Here is a 22,225-nt window from a genome sequence, read left to right on the forward strand (position 1 = left end):
TTCAGCTGGGCTTCTCCCTGTAGAAGTGGACGGTGTGGTGCAATAAGAAAGGAGGAAGTCAGCCAACCTGTGACGCCAGTCTCCGTAGGTGAGTTTCTTCAAGGCGTCCTTGGTGATGCGCACCATGCGTTCAGCCATACCATTGGTGGACGGGTGGAAGGGTGCAGAGGTGGCATGACAAATCATGTTAGCCTGCAAGAAAGCTTGGAATTCGGAGGAAGTGAATTGAGGGCTGTTGTCAGACACGATGACGTCTGGGAGCCCATGTGCAGCAAAAATCCCCCTCAGTACCTGAATAGTCTTTGCAGCGGTGGTGGATGAGACAGGTACAACCTCAAGCCATTTTGAATGGCTGTCAACGAGGACCAAGAAGAATTGACCCTGAAAGGGCCCAGCGTAGTCAATGTGCACCCTAGACCATGGAGACTGTGTTTCCTCCCATCTATGCACAGGAGCTTGGAGCATTTCAGGGCGCGAGCATTGACAAAGGTGGCATGCATGCACTTTAGCTTCAATGTCTTTGTCTAGGCCAGGCCACCACAAGTGGCTGTGCGCAAGAGCCTTCATTCATACAATGCCAGGATGACCCTCGTGGAGGGAACCTAAGACCCTAGTCCTCATTGAGGTGGGAATGACAACTCTGCTTCCCCAAAGCAGACAACCCTGAGAGGTGGACAACTCGTTCCTTTTAGACCAGAAACTCCGAAACTCAGGACTAGGACAGTGCTCAGGCCATCCAGACAAAACCCAAGAAAGGACACGTGAAAGTATGTGATCTGTGCCCGATTCAGCGGCTACATCCCTGGCATTCAGGGGAGACTCGGGCAAGGCTTGGATAGAGAGAATATTGATAGCTGGCACAGGGTCAGCTTCTATTACTGGCAGGGGTAATCTACTGAGGCCATCAGCATGGCCCATTTCCTTCCCAGGCTTGTGAAGCAGGGAAAAATCATATGCAGACAAAAAGATAGACCACCTGAGCATCCTGGGGGAGATGATTTGGGGGGTTTGTTTACGTGTGGTAAACAATCCCAGCAAAGGCTTATGGTCAGTAAAGACCGTGAAATGCCTACCATATAAAAAATGGAATTTTTTAATTCCAGCAACAACAGCTAAGGCCTCCCTGTCTATTTGAGCATAGTTGCGCTCAGCTGAAGACAATGTCCTGGAGTAATATGCAACAGGAACCTGAGTTCCATCGGACCTGAGGTGGCTCAGTACAGCTCCTACCCCATAAGGGGAAGCATCACAAGCGATGCATACAGGAAGGGACTCATTGAAGTGTGCAAGTACACTGTTAGAAGTGAGCAAGGCCTTGACCTCATTGAAACTTGCCTCATGTGTTTGTGACCACTGCCACACTATCTGTTTATCTAATAGCCTGTGAAGAGGCTCAGCTACACTAACCTTATGTGGAAGAAAGGAATTGTAGAAATTCAGAAGGCCAGGAAAGCCTGTAGTTCGGCCTTAGACTTTGGCCTAGGGGCTTGCATAATGGCTGTTAGTTTGGATTCAGCAGGGTGAATCCCAGCAGCATCAATTTTGAACCCCAGAAACTCTGTGGAAGGCACCCCAATTTTACATTTGTCCTTCTTGAGTTTGAGTCCCGTTTTCCTGAACCTTAACAGGACAGCCCTTAGCCTTTCAGCTAGAATGTGTGTGGAGTCTCCTGCAATTAAGACATCATCAAAATAGGGGCAAACCCCTGGTATACCCCATAGTGTGTTTTACATTATGCTTTGGAAAATCCCAGGAGTGACATTTACTCCAAATTGAAGTCTCTTTACCTTGAAAGCCCCTCTGTGGGTCACAATAGTCTGAGCTATAGCAGCATCATCATCAACAGGCAGCTGTTGATATGCTTGAGCTAGGTCAAGCTTTGCAAAAACACGCCCCCCCTTGAGGGAGGCCAGAATATGACTGACCACAGGAACAGGATAGGCATGTTGCTGCAATGCCTTATTCAGAGTGCATTTGTAATCAGCACAGATGTGAATGTCCCCATTTACCTTGAGAGGCGTGACAATGGGGGTCTCCCAGGGACTGGAGTCAACAGGTTCCAGAATTCCTTGTTGGATCAGTTTGTCCAACTCAGTGTCAATTTTACTCTTTAAAGCAAAAGGGACCCTTCTTGCTTTAATTCTAATGGGAGTGACAGTGGGGTCTAGCTTTAAGGACACAGGGGGTCCTTTGAATGTGCCCAGCTGGGGGCTGAAAACATCTGCAAATTCTTTGCAGACTTCCTGTAGGTCGAGTGTTTGTAGGCTGTTGAGCCCTGTGACGTCAAACCAGTCGAGTCCTATGAGACTCGTTCGTTCACCCCCTACTACTAATAGGTCTAGTGGACCTTCAAAATCCTTATACTGTTAAGGATTTTGGCCTCCCCCTTAACACACACTCTGGAGTTTTGAAAGTCTGTTAACACAATGTCAGAAGGCCTCAGCTTGGCCTGAGTTCCACTACCGGAACAAATCTTCCTAAACGTTTGCATGGAAATGATTGAAAGGGCAGACCCCATATCCAGTCCCATAGCTAATGGAACCCCTTGTAGCTTCACCTTAAGTGACAGCTTTTTCTTAATTGGCTTGTGTGTGCCTGTCCTATAGATGCTTCTTCGCGAAGCGCAAAACCCCACCCTATTCTGGCTGGGGACCCTGGTACCTTTCAGGCGCAATTCTTCCTGAGGTTGTACCTTCAGACGGCCCAGGCACACAGCTGCAATGTGTCCTTGTTTTCCGCACGCCCTGCAGATAGCGGAGTGGAACTTGCAGTCGTTCTCCTGTGGTGACCTCCACAGCCGATGCACTTGGGGAGAGCTGAAGAGCTTCCTTTTTGTTTCCCTTCCTTTGTGGGGTGAAGACGGTTGACTTCCTCGTCCGGATCCTCCTCAGAGTTTCTTTGGACTTTTTCCTGGTGCACGGATGCAGCATCTGGACTGTTCCTGATCGGCCGCATGTTCTTGATGGCGCCGCCCGCTGCTTCTTCTGCGGTGACCTCTCTCAAGGCATCTTGGAAAGACAAGTCCTCCTTAGCAAAAAGTCTCTGTTGTAACTCACGATGCCTTAGCCCACATACGAATCTGTCCCTCAGTCGTTCTTCGAGGTCCTTGAACTCGCAATGTTTGGCGGCTTTCCTTAATGCGGCGATGTACTCCTTGGCCGATTCTCCGGGTCGTTGATCCCTCTGCTCGAAGGTGTGGTGCCACGCGATGACGGACATCTTAGGCTGGAAGTGCTCCTTCAGTAGCTTTTTTAGATCTGCGTAGCTGACAGAGTCTAAAGGAACAGGTGCTGCAAGGTTCTCAGCGATTTCGAATGCATCTTGACCGCAAACGCACAGCAGGGTGGCAGCCTTCAAACTTTCTTCCCTCACTTGGTTCACTTAGAGGTAGTTTTCCACCCTGGCTGCGTAGGACTCCCACGTCTCTGGATGTCAGACGTCGAATTCCGAAAGCCTTCCAATCTTTGCCATTTTTGTATCAGGGAGGGTCTATCAGCCAGCCTACCCCCGAATACATGCTGGATTGGCGGGTAGCTGCCGAGTCAACGCCGTTCCTGCCGCTCAGGACTCACTCGGGTAAGCTTACACCTTTTTGTTGATGTAAGGCAATCCCATTCTCGTCGCCAGTGTTGCGTCCTTCGCGAAATGGCAAGACACGAGAAGCAGTTGTAGTTCTCAGGAAACTTCTTTATTCATGTGTTCAGCTTACAGTTAGAAGACGCCGACAACGCCCAAAACTCCTGGCCTCTTATATAGGCCATCCCCGGGTAAATCTGCAACTTTTGGCGCGCCAGCACTTGCGCATGCGCACAAGTACTGGCGACAGCCTGTCTGGTCCCGGGCAGCCTGCACCTGCCAGAACCGTTTGCAATGCCCCGAGCCTGCTTGCACTGGCTCAGGACATAACACTGCCCTCTGGTGCTTTGGAGAATAGTTTGATTTCCTCTTCTTTGTGGCAGCCCCTCACATACTGGAATACTGCTATCATGTCTCCCCTATTTCTTCTTTTCTTTAGAGTAGCCAAACCCAAGTCCTGCAGTCATTCTTCAGATGTTTTAGTCTCCAGGCCTTTGATCATTTTAGTTGTCTTCTCTGAACTTTTTCCAAAGTCTCAACATTTTTTTTGTATGATGGCCAAAATTGGTTGCTGTATTCCAGGTGTGGTCTTACTAGGGTTTAATAAAGTTGTACTGATACTTTGTGTGATCTTGATTCTATGCCTCTGTTTATATAACCCAGGATTGTATTAGCTGTTTTGGCTGCTGCTGCACATTGCTGGCTCATAGTGAAGTGATCATTCACTAGGATTCCAAGGTCCCCCTCACACTTACTGTTTTTGAGCCAGGTCTCACTAATCTGTACTTATACCTTTGTTTTTTCCTGCCTAAATATAAATCTTTGCTTTTCTCCACATTAAATTCATTTTGCTGGATAGGGCCCATTTGTCAATATCTTTTTGGATCCTGAGCTTATCTTCTGGGATGTTGGCTATTCCTGCCAGTTTAGTGTCATTTGCAAATTTGATGGCTTCCCCTTCTATTCCCTCACCTAAGTCATTTATGAAAATATTAGAGAGTACTGGTCCTAAGACGGAGCCTTGTGGTACCCCACTGCTTACTTCTCTCCATGTGGACGTAGTACCATTGAGGACTACTTGCTGAGTACAGTTTGTCAGTCAGCTACAATCCATCTAGTGGTGACGTTGTCTATCCCACCTTTTTCTAGCTTACTAAGCAGTATGTTATGCTCTACTTTGTCAAATGTCTTACTGAAATCTAAGTATACTATGTCCATAGTTTTTCACTGGTCTACTAATTTAGTCACTTTATCAAAGAATGAAATAAGATTGGTTTGGCATGATCTGCTTTTAACAAACCCATGCTGGCTACTAGTTATAACTTTGTTTGGTTGTAGTTGTTCACAGATCTGTTTTTTTTATTATTATTTTTTCCAGAATCTTCCCAGGTATTGATGTTAGACTGATTGTTCTATATTTTCCTGGGTCTGTTTTTTTCCCCTTTCTTGAAGATGGGAACCACATCAGCCCTTTTCCAATCCTCAATTACTTCCCCAGTGCTCCAGGATTTTTGAAAGATATGTTGTAATGGTTCTGAGATAACATCTGCCAGCTCCTTCAGAACTCTGGAATGTAATTTGTCCTTCCCGGTGATTTATATTCATCAAGGTCAGATAGGTGTTCTCTTATCATTTACACTACTTGTAGTAGATCCAAAAGGAAAACACAATTATTTTCATCCTTTACTCCAAGTTGCTGTCCTCCATTGTTTTTTTGTTATTCAAAAAAACTTCTAAAGTTTGGTTAAGGCTAGAAATAGGATATATTTCTGCAGTCTAAATAGAAAAACTCATACAGACATCTTATGTATTAATTGTATAGTTGAGCTTATTTAGATATACATGTCTACTGCATTCAAGTAGTTTTGTTGGCGTGCCAAATAACACTGTACACACGTAAGAAGAAACCATAGCACAGAGGTGTCAAACTCAATTTCACTGAGGGCCGCATCAGTATTGCGGTTGCCCTGGGGGGGGCGAGAGGGTGTGGCCAGAGTGAGTGCAGCCAACTGGGTGGGCATGGATGGAGTGGGTGTGGCCTACTGGGTGGGCATGACCAGTCCTACATCATTTGCGTCAAGGGTGCCTGTTGGGACCTGGGCAGGAGTGGGACTGGTCTGAGGGTCTCTGGCAGAAGGGGGTGGGACCGGGGCAAGTGCCAAGGCATGGCCCACCGGGGCAAGTGCCAAGATGACCACCACAAAATTGTACATTGGGTTCCGGCCACCCTGGACCAGGGCCAAGGCAGCAGGGGCCATTCCCTCACTGTTTCCAGGATGGCTTCGCGGGCCACATGAAACCACTTTGCAGGCCGCATCTGGCCCCCGGGCCTTGTGTTTGACATTTCTGCCATAGCACATTATTTTGTTAATGTCTCACTGTTAAATTCATCTGGGCATTAGAACTCCTATCTGCATTACTTTTCTACTTTCAAAATAGCTTCACTGCTTCTCATTTGTTTTCCTTTTTTCTGTCATACTCTATTATGCCTAAACTCCACTACTACCCTCAAATCTTTTCTCTCTTTTCTTCATCTGTTTTCTCTTCCTCAGTTCTTGTTGTTTGTTAAAACTTTACTATAACAAGAATGTCAGATAATTGCAGCTTCTGCCCATAGTTGTCACTCCATCTACTACCTGTCGCCATCTTATTCTAGTTTTCACATTGAAATTTCAAGCTTATACTAATTGGGAATCATATCTGTACTTGCTTTTCTTCTGCCCATCGGTAAGTTCATTTCCAAAAACATATCAATTCTGACAGACCGTGAAATGTTATACTGTTCACAAAATCTCTGTTTTGTGTGCTGAATTAATGTAGAACATTCCCTTTCAAAGCTCTATAATATTTGGAGTTAAGTTAGTGGTCTTCCACTATTTGCAGCTCCATTGACTCTAATTTTCAAAGGCCTTTGTGCAGGTGTCCATTAGATCTGCACAATGTTGTTTGCCCATATAGTGACACAAACTACTTATACACTCCAGTATCTGCCTGGCTCATTAAGAAATATTAAAGGATATCCCCACATGTTAATACTATCTGCTTCAATGAAAAAAGCCTTATGTTTATTCTGCTTGTTTCTGCAGGGAGATCAGCCATTGTAAACTGAAATTACTCTTATATGTCACAAATTGACTGATTCATCCACCTCATAATAATTCTGGCCATCTTAAGGAAAAGCACTACCAATGGAAGAGAATATTTGTAGTTCAGGGTTGAATTGTGCAGTCCTTGGCGCTCTCTGAGTTTGGTGGTATTCTTGCAGATAGTTCATTATCAACTAGGTAACATCAGAGAGCACTAAGAACTCCACAGAAAAGTTCTAGTTTGCAAATCTACTCATTGCTAATCAATATATATTTTCAAGGGGAAAAACATATATTTCCTTTGTTAGACTAGAGAACAGAGCAGGTTCTCTAAGTTACTAAATCTTGCTTGTGTTTTTCATTTGCACATTTATTTCATTTATTGGCACATTTATATTTCAATAAATATCAGAAAATATTTTTCTCCCTTTTGATTCTTAATATTTTAGTTTTCATTACATGTTTGCTTGTTTATTTGTTTATTTATTTCTTTGATTTCTTTGCTTCTCAGTTCCTGAAAGCTCCCTATAACTATAATCAAAGTAACATAATCCCAACTTGATTTACCACCCTCAAGGGCAGACTAATCCTTCTTTTATCCCCAAAAGCTTTACTGAGAGCTACTGCTTTTCAGAAACCCAGTAGAGAGTGATAGTCTAGGACTAGGTTGCTGACAGAAAACTGTTTTACATTGCGTTGTAAAAATCTTGTAATATCTTTGCTCCATTAATTATGGCCCACTACAGTCTGAAAGGCATGGCCACATATTTTCAATTTTTCAATAACATTTTATTTCTTAGATTTCACCATTACAGTGGAATACAGCCCAACTTTCATACACGTATGAACACTTTATGCATTGTCTCCTAATTTATTTCAGGATATTGATTAGTTTATTATTTCAAAGCACAATGGCTTTAATTCCTTCATGCAACAGAGGCTATACAAGATTCATACTTAAAATGAGAAACTGAAACAGAATACATATGTATAAAAATAGACATCTCTAGGTCTATTGCCAAGTTGATGAAAGTAGTATTATGCTGTTGTGCTGCAAGGCCCTCCCTCCCCTTTTGGGACATGCATTACAATGCACATTGAAAAGGCCAGGGCTTCATCACAAACAGCATAATGTTGCTTTCATCAATCTGTCTCATTAGACCGACTCTACCCTGACTCACCACCCTTCTCCTAGGATTTTGCTGCATTTACATTTATACTGAAAATACTTGAAAACTGCTGTAACTGATTATTGTCATAATTCTACAGGACAAAATTTGATGGGAACTTTTAACTTGCTTTATTGGCATAAATTTGATTTGTATATAAGCATATGCTCTAATTCATTTTGGTGGACCATGTATATGTGCTGTCTTATTAAACTGAACTCTAACTGAAGATACGTACAACCATCCATGCAATCAAAACCCCTGTCTTATTTTTTTGCAATGAGCCATAGGAAGGCTACCTAGTAAGGAATTAGGCCACTGGTCTCTTTTCTATGCTGGCCAACAGACAGTCTCTACGGCTTCAGATGTTCTTTCTCAGGTTGATCTGCAGATATCAGAATCTTTATTTTCTATTTTCCTTTTCTTGTATTGCACCTGATAGATGGATAATCTCAGAATACACTGAAAATTAAATGCAGAAAGTTAAAAATACAGATTCCGGTTCCCCCAAGATTTCTTCAGGAAATAACTTAAAATATTGTATGGCTGCAGTACAGTACAGAAGAAGTACCTATCCTAGACAAGAATCCAAGAAGTTAAATTTTTAAAACATCCTAAAGAAAACATTATTTTAAGATAGTATCTGATTTCTTAGACTCAGTGCTTGTTTTAATAATGCTTTTGAGTCACAGAAAGCTGCCAAACCTTTCAAAAAGTGTTAAAATTAAAAACGGCATGCAAACAGCTGTTCAAAAAAGGATTAAGCATATGCATTGACCCATTTCTAGATGGGGATTAACATTTCAAATGGTGTAAGAAGTGTATAAAATACCAGATTCAAAGAGTTCCAGTCAAATGATCTGGATGGCAGCACCTTGAAAAACATCTATCTGAAACCTGGAGAGATGCTAAATCAGAATTGACATTATGAAGCAAGACAGATAAAGGTTTAACTAGGTAACTGTTCACATTTTATGCTGCAAACATTGGAAGCAAGAACCAGTACAAGAGGATTTAGCAACATTTCACTTCAACCTGCCCTTGTTTTGTGAAAAAGATAAGCATTGATTTGCAATGTTTCATTCTTACTATGGCAGTTGTATTGAAAACCTTGAAGCAATATTTTGTTATCTTGCTGAAAGGCACCTATGCTGTTTGTTACTCACTTCCATATATAATTTATTATGAATAGATATGTTTGAAAACTGATTAAGTTTTGAAGTTCCTATATTTAATAATCCTTTCAGGATTTTTTTTTTAAAATAGTGTTAGTTACTATAGAGAAAGAGTGACATTTTGCAAAACACCTGTACAAATTTAAATGTACATAGCTGAATAAATAAGAACTTTGGCATCTACTTTGAGTGCAATGTCAACTCCAAAGCTCAATCATTTAACTTTGCATTTTTCATGGAATGAAGGAATCTAGTTTGTCAATCTAAAACCCTTCCTTCCTTCCTTCCTTCCTTCCTTCCTTCCTTCCTTCCTTCCTTCCTTCCTTCCTTCCTTCCTTCCTTCCTTCCTTCCTTCTTTTTCTCCCTCCCTCCATCCAGGGCATAGAAACCTAATATCCTCTCATCAGATCATTGATTATTTATTGCTCATCTACTCATTCAACATGTTTTAATGCTTAAATTCCAGTATTGTTTTACATAGCCCAGCTATACTTTATCCAATTAATAAACATGATGCCTTGCCTGGACTCTTTTTAAGAGAATAGTAAATTAACCTCATCATCTGCTACCAGAATTGCTTGATTGATTGATTGATTGATTGATGGATTGATTGACCTTGCCTTCAGTTTTTTGGATAAGCTCATCTGCTGAATAATCCATCCAAATGGCTTAAGTGTTTCTTCTCCAATTCCCAGTCAGCTGCCTTCAGCTCTAACAGAGTACTGATGGGAAAGACTGTGCCTAGTCATCACAGATAGGACTCATGGTTACAGAAGAACTGATAAGTTAAAATATCTTCATAGACTGTTAACACCCAAAGGTATTTTTTCAAAGCATGTCAATTTGATAAATTCATGTTTTTATGATTTCTAGAGATCCCATTGGTTTTGTACTTATTTGCGCTCATTTCCATGACATGGCTATGGGGAGGACTGCACATGGCTTACAGGCATCTATGGATGCTGGTCTTCTTTGTCATTTTCAACAGCCTACAAGTAAGTACTTAATATATTATTTACTTTTTTAAACAAAATCAAAGTACTATATGTTTAATTAGTGAATCCTGAAAAAAGAGCAAGTGTGTGAGAAGAAAAAGTCCTAGTGGACAATCACCTAAATATGAGCCGGCAGTGTGCTGCAGCTGCCAAAAAGGCCAACACAGTGCTAGGCTGCATTAACAGAGGGATAGAATCAAGATCATGTGAAGTGTTTATACCAATTTACAATACCTTGGTAAGGCCACACTTGGAATACTGCATCCAGTTTTGATCACCACGACGTAAAAAAGATGTTGAGACTCTAGAAAGAGTACAGAGAAGAGCAACAAAGATGATTAGGGGACTGGAGGTTAAAGCATATAAGGAATGGCTGCTGGAATTGGGTATGTCTAGTTTAATGAAGAGAAGGACGAGGGGGGACATGATAGCAGTGTTTCAATATCTCGGGGGCTGCCACAAAGAAGAGGGTGTCAAGCTATTTTCCAAAGCACCTGAAGGCAGGACAAGAAGCAACAGGTGGAAACTAAGCAAGGAGAGAAGCAACCTAGAACTAAGGAGAAACTTCCTGACAGTTAGAACAATTAACCAGTGGAACAATCTGACTCCAGAAGCGGTGAATGCCCCAACACTGGAGGTTTTTAAGAAGAGACTGGACAGCCATTTGTCTGAAATGGTATAGGGTTTCCTGCCTGAGCAGGGGGTTGGACTAGATGACCTCCAAGGTACCTTCCAACTTTACTATTATTATTATCTATAAATAAAAAATAAGAATAAGGCTGGTACGTATTGTCACTCAATTTGAAACACTTACATGTACATACTCCTTAATGTAATATATAGTTCTGATGAAATGCTAAACACTTCAATAGCATTGGAATAAAAAACATAAATGTTTATATACCTATATTCATTCTTGGAAATAGGATGCAGTTGAACTTAAATTTAACTGGGAAGTAGCAAAGTATTTTTGTATAAAGTAATTGAAAATGAAGATACTGTATGAAGCAGTGTAAAATAATCTGCATGTGAAATATAATTTTAAAAATTTCATTGAAATATTAAAAAATTAGGTAGAACTTGCATGTTAAAAATTTAACTTGAAAAAAAAAATTATGAGTTTGTGCATGCAGAAAAAAAATCCAAAATACTTCTTGTAATGTTTGGATCTCTGTCTTGAACTCAACTCAAGAACGAAGAAGAAGGAATAGTAAAAAAGTAGCTTCTTCTTTAGCAACTGTGAATGGGAAAATGTTAGAACTGTAATCATATTTAACCAACTAATTGGATAGATTATAGATTGGAGACATTTTAATTAAACAAAAAGACTTTTCTAATTACACAACCAACTCATTTTTAAGTCTTAATTATTTTGAATATAAGTATTTATAAAATTGACACACGGCAAATATAATCTTAGAATAAGAATTTTCCTCTTGCTGTCATGTTTCCTAATAAATTACTTAGTGCTATATTTAAAGACTTCATTTAATAACAATAAATTATGTAGATTTTTCCCATCATCAAATTTATATAAATTGAAGAGAAAGTTATACTTAATTGGATTGAATAATTGAAACCGCCATATCAAATGTACTACATTTCACTCTTAAACTAGGTGCTTTCTATCTGTTGGACTTTAACTACTATTATACAACTCACCTGTATAAGCATTATGAGATATGTTGTTCAACATAACTTGAGGCCACCAGGCTGAACAAATTAGCAAAAATCAGCCTTGGTGCTGTCCTATGTGCATTTGTTCAAATTTGTCCAAATGATTTTGATGGTGCTTATTCTAAGTAAAATGGAATCATATGCTTTTAGGAGAATTAAATCCCACCTAAAGTGAATTAAATTTATTTTAAAATAGAGGTGTATAAAATTAGACTATAGGTCTAAGGATTACAGCCTAAAATCTCTGTTACCACTGAATTGGTATGGCTGGAATTGATGTGTTAACAAGACTCTTGACTTGTTCATCTGCATTAACATTGGGTTTTGGCTATAGTGATATCATATAGCAATTTGTGGAATCATATTATAGAACAATAAGTTTCTTTCTTAATGTGGGCATGAGTAAGTATTATTTATTTTAAACTGCATATGTTCCACACAAGCATGTTGAGACCATACCCTGCTATCATTCAGTTCATTATGTTCTTGGCTGCATTTGTTCACTCCCAGTTTATTTTATTTGTTACATTTATCTGCCACCTATTTTGCTATGGGGCTACTTTAGGCAGCTTACAACAATAAAAACAGAAATGAAAATAAGTGTAAGCATAACAAAAGTAAAGTATGGAACAACAGAGTAAACATATGCACAGTGGGTTTTTTGCCTCTACTGTAATGGCAGAACTACAACTATTTAGCAAATTACGTTTAAAGGGACTTCAGATGATTTGCAGGAACAGTTCCAAAAGCTTTGGAATATAATAGAAGCCTTTGAGATGTACACTTTTAATGCAATTCAAATAAAATTACACTAAATAATTTATTTAATAACACAGATTAAACTTCGGTAGTCTGTTGCTGCAAATCAGGAGTAGAATTATTTTTATATTCACTTTTGATTAGAAGAATGGGAAGTTAAATGATAAATGTAAGAACACCAAAGAGGGGAAAATATTAACTTTATATATAAATCAGTTGGGATTGAAATGCTGAAATAGATCAGCAACAGATTTTGGCGGACAGTGAAGAACTTAATGAGATAATCAACACAGTATGCAACTGTAGTGGCAAACAAATGTATCTAGAATTATACAGTAGAGAATCAACAATCAAACTACTGAGCACATAAATAGCCTTTCATATTTTTTCTTTACCAGTTCTGACTTGTTCGAAGTATCTTTCCTTTAGAATGTTTTTTCAAAGGAAGAAAACTTTTGGAGAAATGTTTATTTATTTACAATTATATCCTGTTTTTCATTTAGGAGCTCAAAGCAGTATACAGTGCATAGGCCTCTGTTCTATTTTTCTCATAACAATGGCCCTGCAAGAAGAGTTAAGCTGAGTGGGAATGACTGATCTGAAATCATTAGTGAGCTTCTAGAATCTAGTTTCCTTTCTTTCTTTCTTTCTTTCTTTCTTTCTTTCTTTCTTTCTTTCTTTCTTTATTTATTTATTTATTTATTTCACTGCCCATCTCATTTTGAAGTGACTCTGGGTGGCTTATAGCAGAAAAACCTTAAAATAATCAGAGATAAATATTCCTAACACAATGAAATGAAAATACAATGAAAGTAAAATCATAGTTACAAGGTGGGGAAGAAGGGAGCAGGGGAGGGGAGATGGGATTGGCTCTTAATTAATTAACCACCTCCAGTGTGATGCTCTCCCATTGGACCTGCAAGCCATCAGGTCTTAAGACTCTTGTGGAAGGTCAGAAGGGTGGGAGCTGATCTCACCTCAGGGAATAAGATATTCCAAAAGGCAGGAGCCACATTCTTAGTTCAATATTTTAACTAGTCAATAGTTGGAATGGAATTGCACTTAATCTTGTGGTGGCCAAGATTTATGTTTGGATGTCCTGTACATGGCTGTGATTGTGCAGTGGACTCCAGCTTCTGTAGCATCTCATACTTCAGACTACAATATCAAGGAAAAACAACAGAAGGGAAATCCTTCCCTGGCTTTTTTGGTAGCCACAGTGTGGTTATTACTTAAGGAGACATTTTTCCCTTGTGAAATTATTGGAAAACTTTTCCTTTTCTTGGAAATATTTGGAGATGCAGTCAACTCAATTTCCCTGCTGACAAATTTGCTGGCAAAATTTGAAAGGACAAACTATATGCAGCTGGACTGATACTATTGTAATACCATTATAAGTACATGGCTGAACCATGCTAAAATAATTTCCAGAGCATCAACTGCCTTTACTCCCCAGCTCCTTAATTTGCAGATGATTTTTTCAAATCTGTTGACCTGAAAATGTTAAAAACAAAGAGCAAAAAATCACAATCCACCTGAGCTGTCATAGATCCTGCAATAGCAAAATCTCATTTTTTCTTCTTCTTTATACAAATGACAGATAAAATTGTGTGTGTACTCCACTCCTATCCAGCCACATTCTATTTTATCTTCATTTTCTGGTCATGTGCTTAAATAAATAAGGTCCTAATAATTTCTGTGAGGAAGAGCTGAAAAGGCACCCTTCAAAAACCTAAAGCACAACAGCATGATGAGCCAAACTTTTCTGCATATGATTTGGCATGGTCTCAAACATTCCACAGCAGAACCAAAAGTAAATTACACTAGGTCTCAAACACAATTAATTCATTGAAATTTAGAGCTGTTTTTAAACTGATACAGAATTCTTGCATGGATATTCTTATGGAATATTAGAAATAATTCTTTATGTTGCATCTCACAAAGAATCCTGCAAAACTGAAAAAGGGCAACCAAAATCACAGAAACTCAGAAGAATTCTCCTACAAAGAAAGGTTTTGTCAACTGGGGGGCTGGGAGAGTAGTAAAAAGAGTTACAGTAGTATGGTGATTCAAAGAATTAGATGCTAAATTCAACAAAGCTAAATAGTGGAAAATTCAGAAAAGATGAAAAGAGATGAAAAAAGATGTAATAATGACATCCACCATGGACATGATTATAAAAGAAGATCCAACAAATTTCTGGAAATGAACTCCTAATTCCTATATGAACTCCAGTTTAGCAGCATGTCCCTTAGTACTAGTGGTTAGAGAACATGAAGGAAAAGATGCAGCTGGGTTCACAAGCTGATATGTTGGACTTTGATTGGACAGTATGAGAAGAGAATGCAAGGAGAAGGATTTTTGCTCTGTGCTATCCATTTTCTGTTTTACCATAGTTTCTGTTCAAAAGATTGTGTTTCATTTAAAATGGAAAAAGAAGCTACTGACTTCCATTGACCGCATCAGAGGAGAAGAGGAAGGAGAAAAATGGTGAAGATAGAGATTTTCTCATGAAACTAAACTATGATTTAGCAATCTGTAGCTGAGGATTTAGCATTAAGGCAAAGAGTTATCCTTGGTTTTCCATGACATCCAAATGCAGCAAATGTATTATAAGCAAAAGTGAACAATCTAGGTAATTAACCATAAATAACATAAATTTACTGAACAGCCTTTTTGTGTTTGAACACTGATGTATTTTTTATCTCACTAATTAGCAGCAAGTAGAGTGAACTTCGGGGGATATGATCAGCATATGAAAATGTCTCTACTATACTGCAAATCATACTCTGCAAAAGAAATACGACAGAAATATCCAGTCTCTAGGGCATTTTTCACAGATTTAATTTCAGTCTTTACTCTTTTTATTACAAAGAGCCAAAGAAATAAATTTACAGGATGTAATAGAAACAAATTATAATAATGTTCAAAGGTTTTGAGGGAACCATGTAATTTTCCACAGCTGATAATCTGTCCTGGTAATTTCTGTTTCTTTATTTTTTTTTTCAAAAAAGTAATTTTTTTTCAAAATTATTTATTCTGCATTTTTGCTTTTTTCCTTTTTCTCCTCTACTTCCATTTGGCTAATATAAGAAGCTAAATGATAGCTTCCTTAATTCTTGATGTTGCTAAGATCTATTTATTCTAGATCCATAAAATGGTCTACTATTGTCAGCCTTCCCAGGTAAATCAGACAGGAAACATAACTAGATAAGCTAATTCTACTTTATTCTAAGGCTTCCTTAACAGAATCTTGCAAGATTGAAGGTACAAATCACTTTTAGCCATCTGAGTAATGGGAAGGGCTTTTTAAGTTTCTTCCTCTGACCATTAATCAACTGGGGACTCCCCTCCCCACTCTGGTCATTTCTAAGGCTTCCCTTATCCCTCAAAGTCATTCTTATATACCATTATAGATAGATTGGCAGTGAACAAGCAAAAAAAATAATTATTAAAATAATTAAGAAAGGGATTAAAAATAAAAGAAACTGATGCTCATTATTATATTTAAATACACTGTGATCTAATCCCAGTTGGAATATTTTATCATAAAGAAAAAGCAAATAAAGTCCCTTCTGCAGGTCACTGGCTTAGCTCTCCTTATGAGCACTTTTTCCATTCCTGCACAGTGCCCAGTTATAAGAGGAAGTCTGTAATGACCTGACAAAAATATGTGCTTGGTTTAGGCAGTGTTTTCCAGCCATGGGAATTTGTATAAATATCCATTTCTATTTCTAGAATTTCCCAGTCTGCATGGCTGTTATCAGTAATAGATTGTTCCCCATACCTTGAAGTGGCTAAGATTAGAGAGCCCCTATGTGCAATCCTGTGTGCACTGGAGCACCTTTTTGCCTTGGATCCCAAAACAGTGCACAAACTTAAAGTTTCTTCTACCTTTATTTACATTTGATGAGATTCAACAAATAGGAGTTTCATTTTATTTAAATCACAGTGTCATACACATTGTTAAATAAACTACAGAGGGACTCTGCATGCTACAGTAAAGTTATTTAGTGGTGAGTGTGATGTTATCTCAGGGTTATAAAAGTGTTACCTTATTAATATTAGTGTGACAGTTTTCCAAAATCATCCTAATTAAAAGATGAATCTTATTTTTCAGTTTAGCATTGACCAACTCTCATCTAATCACATTATTACTGTTTTTTCCTCTTATCTCATTTTTCACCATTTTAACCAACTGAACCACTTTCTGTGTTTGAAAATTTTCATTAATGTCTAGAGTATCTTCATTGATCATAAAATGATCCAAGAGAGACAAAATATTAATTCACAAAATTAATTCTCCTATACTGCAGTTTTTGTTTTAAGTTGAATTTTCTTCTGAAAGGAAATTGAAAAAAGGTTCACTTTTTGTATCTAGACATGTACAAAAATATAAAGATTGTCTAGCTAGATCAAATCAAGACTTTTTAATCCTGTTTATAGCTATAAAGATTGGCAGATGCTATTTGGATTGCCCAATCAAGTCATGAAGTTGGTAGCAATTTAAGAATATGTTGTGTATAGAGTTTGATGTTGGACAGGCAAATTTCAGTCTTCTACTCAGCCACAAAATTCATTGGGTAACATATGCACATTATTTTTCAGCCCAACAAATCTAATAGAGTAAATATAAAATTAAGATGGACTGGACATCTTGTGTTTACAGTAATTCGGTTTTTGTAAAATATACCTAGTGTGGATGCACTTCCTTTTTATCAGAGCACATGAGTGCTATGAAAGTATGAAATATGTCCTTGCATTTGCCTACCTCACTCAAGCCTATTGTTACTGAGCCTTTTTAAAAATAGGTTTCCCACCACTATCTAGATATTATCGTTAATAAGTATAAGTCCCAAAGGGACCTACTTATAATAGCATTGTCAGGAAACTGTTTCCTTTATACATCATCTGAGGTTGAAAATAATTTAATTTTTCTTTGGAAAGTGTTGTGCAACCAAAGAGGTTAGAACTTAGCACAATAGAGAGACATTATGTTTTCATTATTTTGAGTAAAAAAGTCAAGTGTTGCTTGTTGCTTTGACAAAGGTCAGCTGGATTAAATTTTTAAAAAGCTCTAAAGTAAATTGTGCCATAAGTTCACCAGCGATTTAAATCTCAGAAATATTGTTTTCTGTTGCCACAGTGACATGGAAAGTTTTAGTTAGTGATAGTCCAAGTGATAAGCTTAAAAGGAACCCCCCCCCTTTTTTTATCTTTGTGATGCCTTTTTAAAAGAAAATAGTTATTATTGTATCATGTCTGATCTTTTGAAATTTTTTACATATCTGTGGGATGTATCTATATTCTTAAAGCATTTCCAGAAAAAAAAGGGATATAATGGGATACATATATCGTTCAACAGATCCTTATCATTAAAAACACTGTGTCAAGATTTTCTTAAACTCTAGACTGGAAGCAGATATTAAAGGACACAAGAATCAATCAATCAGAATAGAGCTGGAAGGGACCTTGGAGGTCTTCTAGACCAACCCCCTGCTCAAGCAGGAGAACCTATACCATCTCAGACAAGTGACTGTCCAGTCTCTTCTTAAAAACCTCTAGTGATGAAGCACCTACAATATCTGAATGCAAGCTGTTCCATTGGTTAATTGTCCTTACTGTTAGGAACTTGCTCCTTAATTCCAGGTTACTTCTCTTCTTGATTAGTTTCCATCCATTGTGTCTTGTCTTGCCTTCTGGTGCTTTGGAAAATAAATTAACCCCCTCTTCCTTGTGGCAGACTCTCAAATACTGGAATACTGCTATTATGCCCCCCCCCCAGTCCTCCTTTTCTCTAGACTGGCCATACCCAAATTCTGCAACCGTTCTTCATATGTTTTAGTCTCCAGGCCTTTAATCATCTTAGCTGCTCTTCTTTGCACTTTTTCCAAAGTCTCAACATCTTTTTTGTCATGTGGTGACCAAAACTGGATGCAGTATTCCAGGTGTGGCCTTACTAAGGCTTTAAGCTTCTGATAAATAGATTTATCATAGAAAAGCTAATGAAACAATTATGAAAGAATTCCAGCAGCTGCTATATCTAGAATAGAATGGAATGGAACAGAATAGAATTTTTATTGGCCATGTATGATCAGACACACAAGGAATTTGTCTCCGGTGCATATGCTCATGATATACATATAAATAGCAAGTAATAGGTCATGTTGTTGTTGTTGTTGTTAATTGCGAAGTCGTGTCCGATCCATCGCGACCCCATGGACAGCGTTCCTCCAGGTCTTCCTGTCCTCTACCATCTTCTTCCCCATCTATTTGCCAGGAATTGAGAGGGCTGGATGCCATGATTTTGGTTTTCTTAATGTTGAGTTTCAAGCCAACTCTTGCACTCTCCTTCTTCACCCGCATCAAGAGGCTCTTTAGTTCCTCTTCACTTTCTGCCATTAGAGTGGTATCATCTGCATATCTTAGGTTGTTGATATTTCTCCCGACAATCTTAATTCCAACTTTTGATTCATCTAGCCCTGCCTTTCTCATGATGTGCTCTGCATATAAGTTAAATAGGCAGGGCGACAGTATACAGCCTTCCCGGACTCCTTTTCCAATTTTGAACCAATCAGTGGTTCCATGTTCGGTTCTCACTGTTCCTTCTTGACCCGCATATAGGTTTCTCAAGAGGCAAATGAGATGGTCTGGTACTCCCATCTCTTTAAGAACTTGCCACAATTTGTTGTGATCCACACAATCAAAGGCTTTTGCATAGTCAATGAAGCAGAAGTAGATGTTTTTCTGGAACTCCCTAGCTTTCTCCATGATCCAGCGTATGTTGGCAATTTGATCTCTAGTTCCTCTGCCTCTTCGAAATCCTGCCTGTACTTCTGGTAGTTCTCGATCCACATACTGCTGGAGTCTAGCTTGTAGGATTTTAAGCATAACTTTACTAGCATGTGAAATGAGTGCAATGGTGCGATAGTTTGAACATTGTTTGGCATTGCCTTTCTTTGGAATTGGAATGTAAACTGACCTTTTCCAATCCTGTGGCCACTGTTGAGTTTTCCAAGTTTGCTGGCAAATTGAGTGTAGCACTTTCACTGCATCGTCTTTTAAGATTTTGAATAGCTCAGCTGGAATACTGTCACCTCCACTAGCTTTGTTGTTGCTCAGATTTTCTAAGGCCCATTTCACTTCACATTCTAGGATGTCTGGTTCAAGGTCAATGACCATCTCATTGTGGTTATCTTGGATGTTAAGCTCATTCTTGTATAGTTCTTCTGTGTAGTTTTGCCATCTCTTCTTAATCCATCTCCATTTGCCATCTCTTCTTAATCTTAATTGCCATCTCTTCTTAATAGGTCATAGGTCATAGTTATAATCCTTAATCATAAGTTACAAACAACAATTGATAAATCATAAGTAACCAATAGGAGAACATAATAGGAAAGAAAGAATCCTACATACAATGAAATAAATATGTATGCCTCTTTCATTCATTCTCATGGGCTTGAAACTATTTTCTTTTGAGTGACAGCACAATTTCAACCTAGTTTTTATTTAAGTAAGGGATTAACCTGGTTTCAGGCTATTTTCTTCTGACTTTGTAAGAACTTCCAAACATACATGGATGTTGTTTCTATAGTAGTGAGTCCCAATGTAGCCATAAAAATCACTCTTTATAATCTGAAGGCATTAATATTTATATTCCACATTACAATCTCCTACAACAATAATCATATGAGGTAAATTGAGTGGAGAGAAATACTTATTCATTTCATGCAATGAATTGCATGAAGCAGCAGGTAAGTGAACTTGTGTTAGTCCAGACTTTGCAAAGATTGATACAGAATTAGATAGCTGTTTTGCCATTCTCAAATTTTCCAAGGATTTATTTCCCATTTTCTGAATCATTGAGGAATAGATAGTGTTTGAGTAATACCGGAAAAGTTAGTTCCAGCTTTGTTTGAGCACAGAGATATATTAAGAAGTGAGAAAAACCAGCTTATACTCATATCATTAAAGCTGTGGAATTTACCTTTACTTAGTTGCTCTTACAGATTAATCTGCAGAGTGCAAAACTGAAAGAACATTTTTGATAACTTTTGTTAAAGGACAGGGGAAAACTGCAGTTTAGAGCTGGAGAGAGTCAGGGAGTTACCAGTAAATGCGACAAACACAACTCTTTTTGTTCTCAAACTTTTTTTGCCATGTGTTGAGTTCTTCAATCACTTCTGCCTTTTCATGAACTGAAAATCCATCATCCAGGATGGTTAGACAGCACCTAATTCTTTGAGTTCTTGTAAAATTGTATTTGTGTGGTATCAGTGGTGGTATCTATCTGCCTTGTCATCTGTTTGCTCTTTTTAAAAGTTCTCAGTTTTTTCAACCATTGGGGCTTTCTTCAATTTACTATTGCCTTTGCATCGTGTCTCAATAATCTTTAGCTTCCATCCTTTGTGCTTCCATTGACTAATCTAGTTTATTTATTTTAGTTAATTTATATAAATGCCCATTTCATATCTGCTTCATTTTCCACCACCTGAAGCTTCCAAAACTCACAAGGGCAGCACTTTTTAAGAAGAGACTAGACAGGCACTTGTCTGAAATGGTATAGGTTCTCCTGCTTGAGCAGAGGGCTGGACTAGAAGACCTCCAAGATCCCTTCTATTCTATTCTATTCTATTCTATTCTATTCTATTCTATTCTATTCTATTCTATTCTATTCTATTCTATTCTATCCCACTCCACTCCACCATTTAAAGCACATTACAGTAATGCCTACAGGAGGTGACCAGGTCATGAGTGAGTGAGTGTAGAGTCTCCTAATTCAAGAATGGGTGCAGCTGGTACACAATTCAAAATTGTGTAAAGACCTCCTATCCATAACTGCCACCTGTTCTCTGAGCAGGAGTTCTGAGTCCAGAAGTGCCCCGATATTGTGTACTGGGTCTTCTGGGGAAATGAAACTCCATCAGAACCAGTGACCCTATTGCAGGCCAAAGTGGCATTCAGGAGCAACACCCCAAACCCTGGGCCTCCAAGCATCCATTGACCAGGTACTGGTGTAGATTTCAGTAGGCTAGAGCACAAAATTGAAACGAAGCATCAAGAACGCATTCCTAATGAGTGACCTGTATCCTGTCTCCAGTCATATTTCCCCATAAAGATCAACAGCAGTATATTTTGATCCACCCCAAGATCTACTCTCCCACCACCCCCTTCATAACCTCCAGCATTCAAAACAGGGGATTCACATATCATCATACTCTAACCAACATACCAAGGGAGCAATGATTAAAATCTTAGGCCTTTAGCCTTTGATCTCAGCACCTCAAGGTATCCAATAAACTAATTTCCACTTCCTGAAGTAGCCAACAATCCACACAACCCACCCCACCAAGTGTCTTACTTCATCTAGTACTGACTGATATGTTCTTGTTCTATATGCCCCAAAGTATTCCGAACAATTTTGTCTGCCATCACTTTTCAAAGCTCTTTAGTTAGAAATGGTCAGTGCCATTATGGAATTTAAATAGCTGCAATTACTACATTAATTCAGTTGGGAAGCTAAATATAGGCTTATTCTCTTTTCCCAGGAAAGGTCTAAATCTGGACCTTTCCTGTTATCCCAGGAAAACAGGTTCTTGCTGTTTTTCTTGTATACCTTAATAAACAATATCAATACTCTTATTGTTGTAATGTACTCAGCTGCATGTAGAATTTCTTTTTATATATTTGCTTTATGTTCAAGGAAATGCACAAATATCTAATTAAAGATAGGACAAGACTGACAGACAGACAGACAGCAGTGTTGTGCATGGCGTTACAAAATTAGG

The 22,225-nt window shown here is 38.6% G+C and overlaps 1 protein-coding gene across 9 annotated transcripts in view; it reads left to right on the forward strand.

Moving 5' to 3' along the window:
• Window positions 1-22,225, forward strand: part of ADGRV1 (adhesion G protein-coupled receptor V1) — a 255,607-nt gene that overhangs the window by 218,618 nt on the left and 14,764 nt on the right. For all 9 annotated transcript variants that reach the window (XM_039348036.1, XM_039348042.1, XM_039348038.1 and 6 more), the window contains one exon: window positions 9,880-10,001. In XM_039348036.1, coding sequence (XP_039203970.1) covers window positions 9,880-10,001 — 122 coding nt within the window. The remainder of the gene's footprint in view (window positions 1-9,879; window positions 10,002-22,225) is intronic.

This window comes from Crotalus tigris, unplaced genomic scaffold (genome assembly GCF_016545835.1).
Source record: "Crotalus tigris isolate CLP2741 ecotype Arizona unplaced genomic scaffold, ASM1654583v1 scf7180000018115.866842, whole genome shotgun sequence".
NCBI classification, from domain to species: Eukaryota; Metazoa; Chordata; class Lepidosauria; order Squamata; family Viperidae; genus Crotalus; species Crotalus tigris.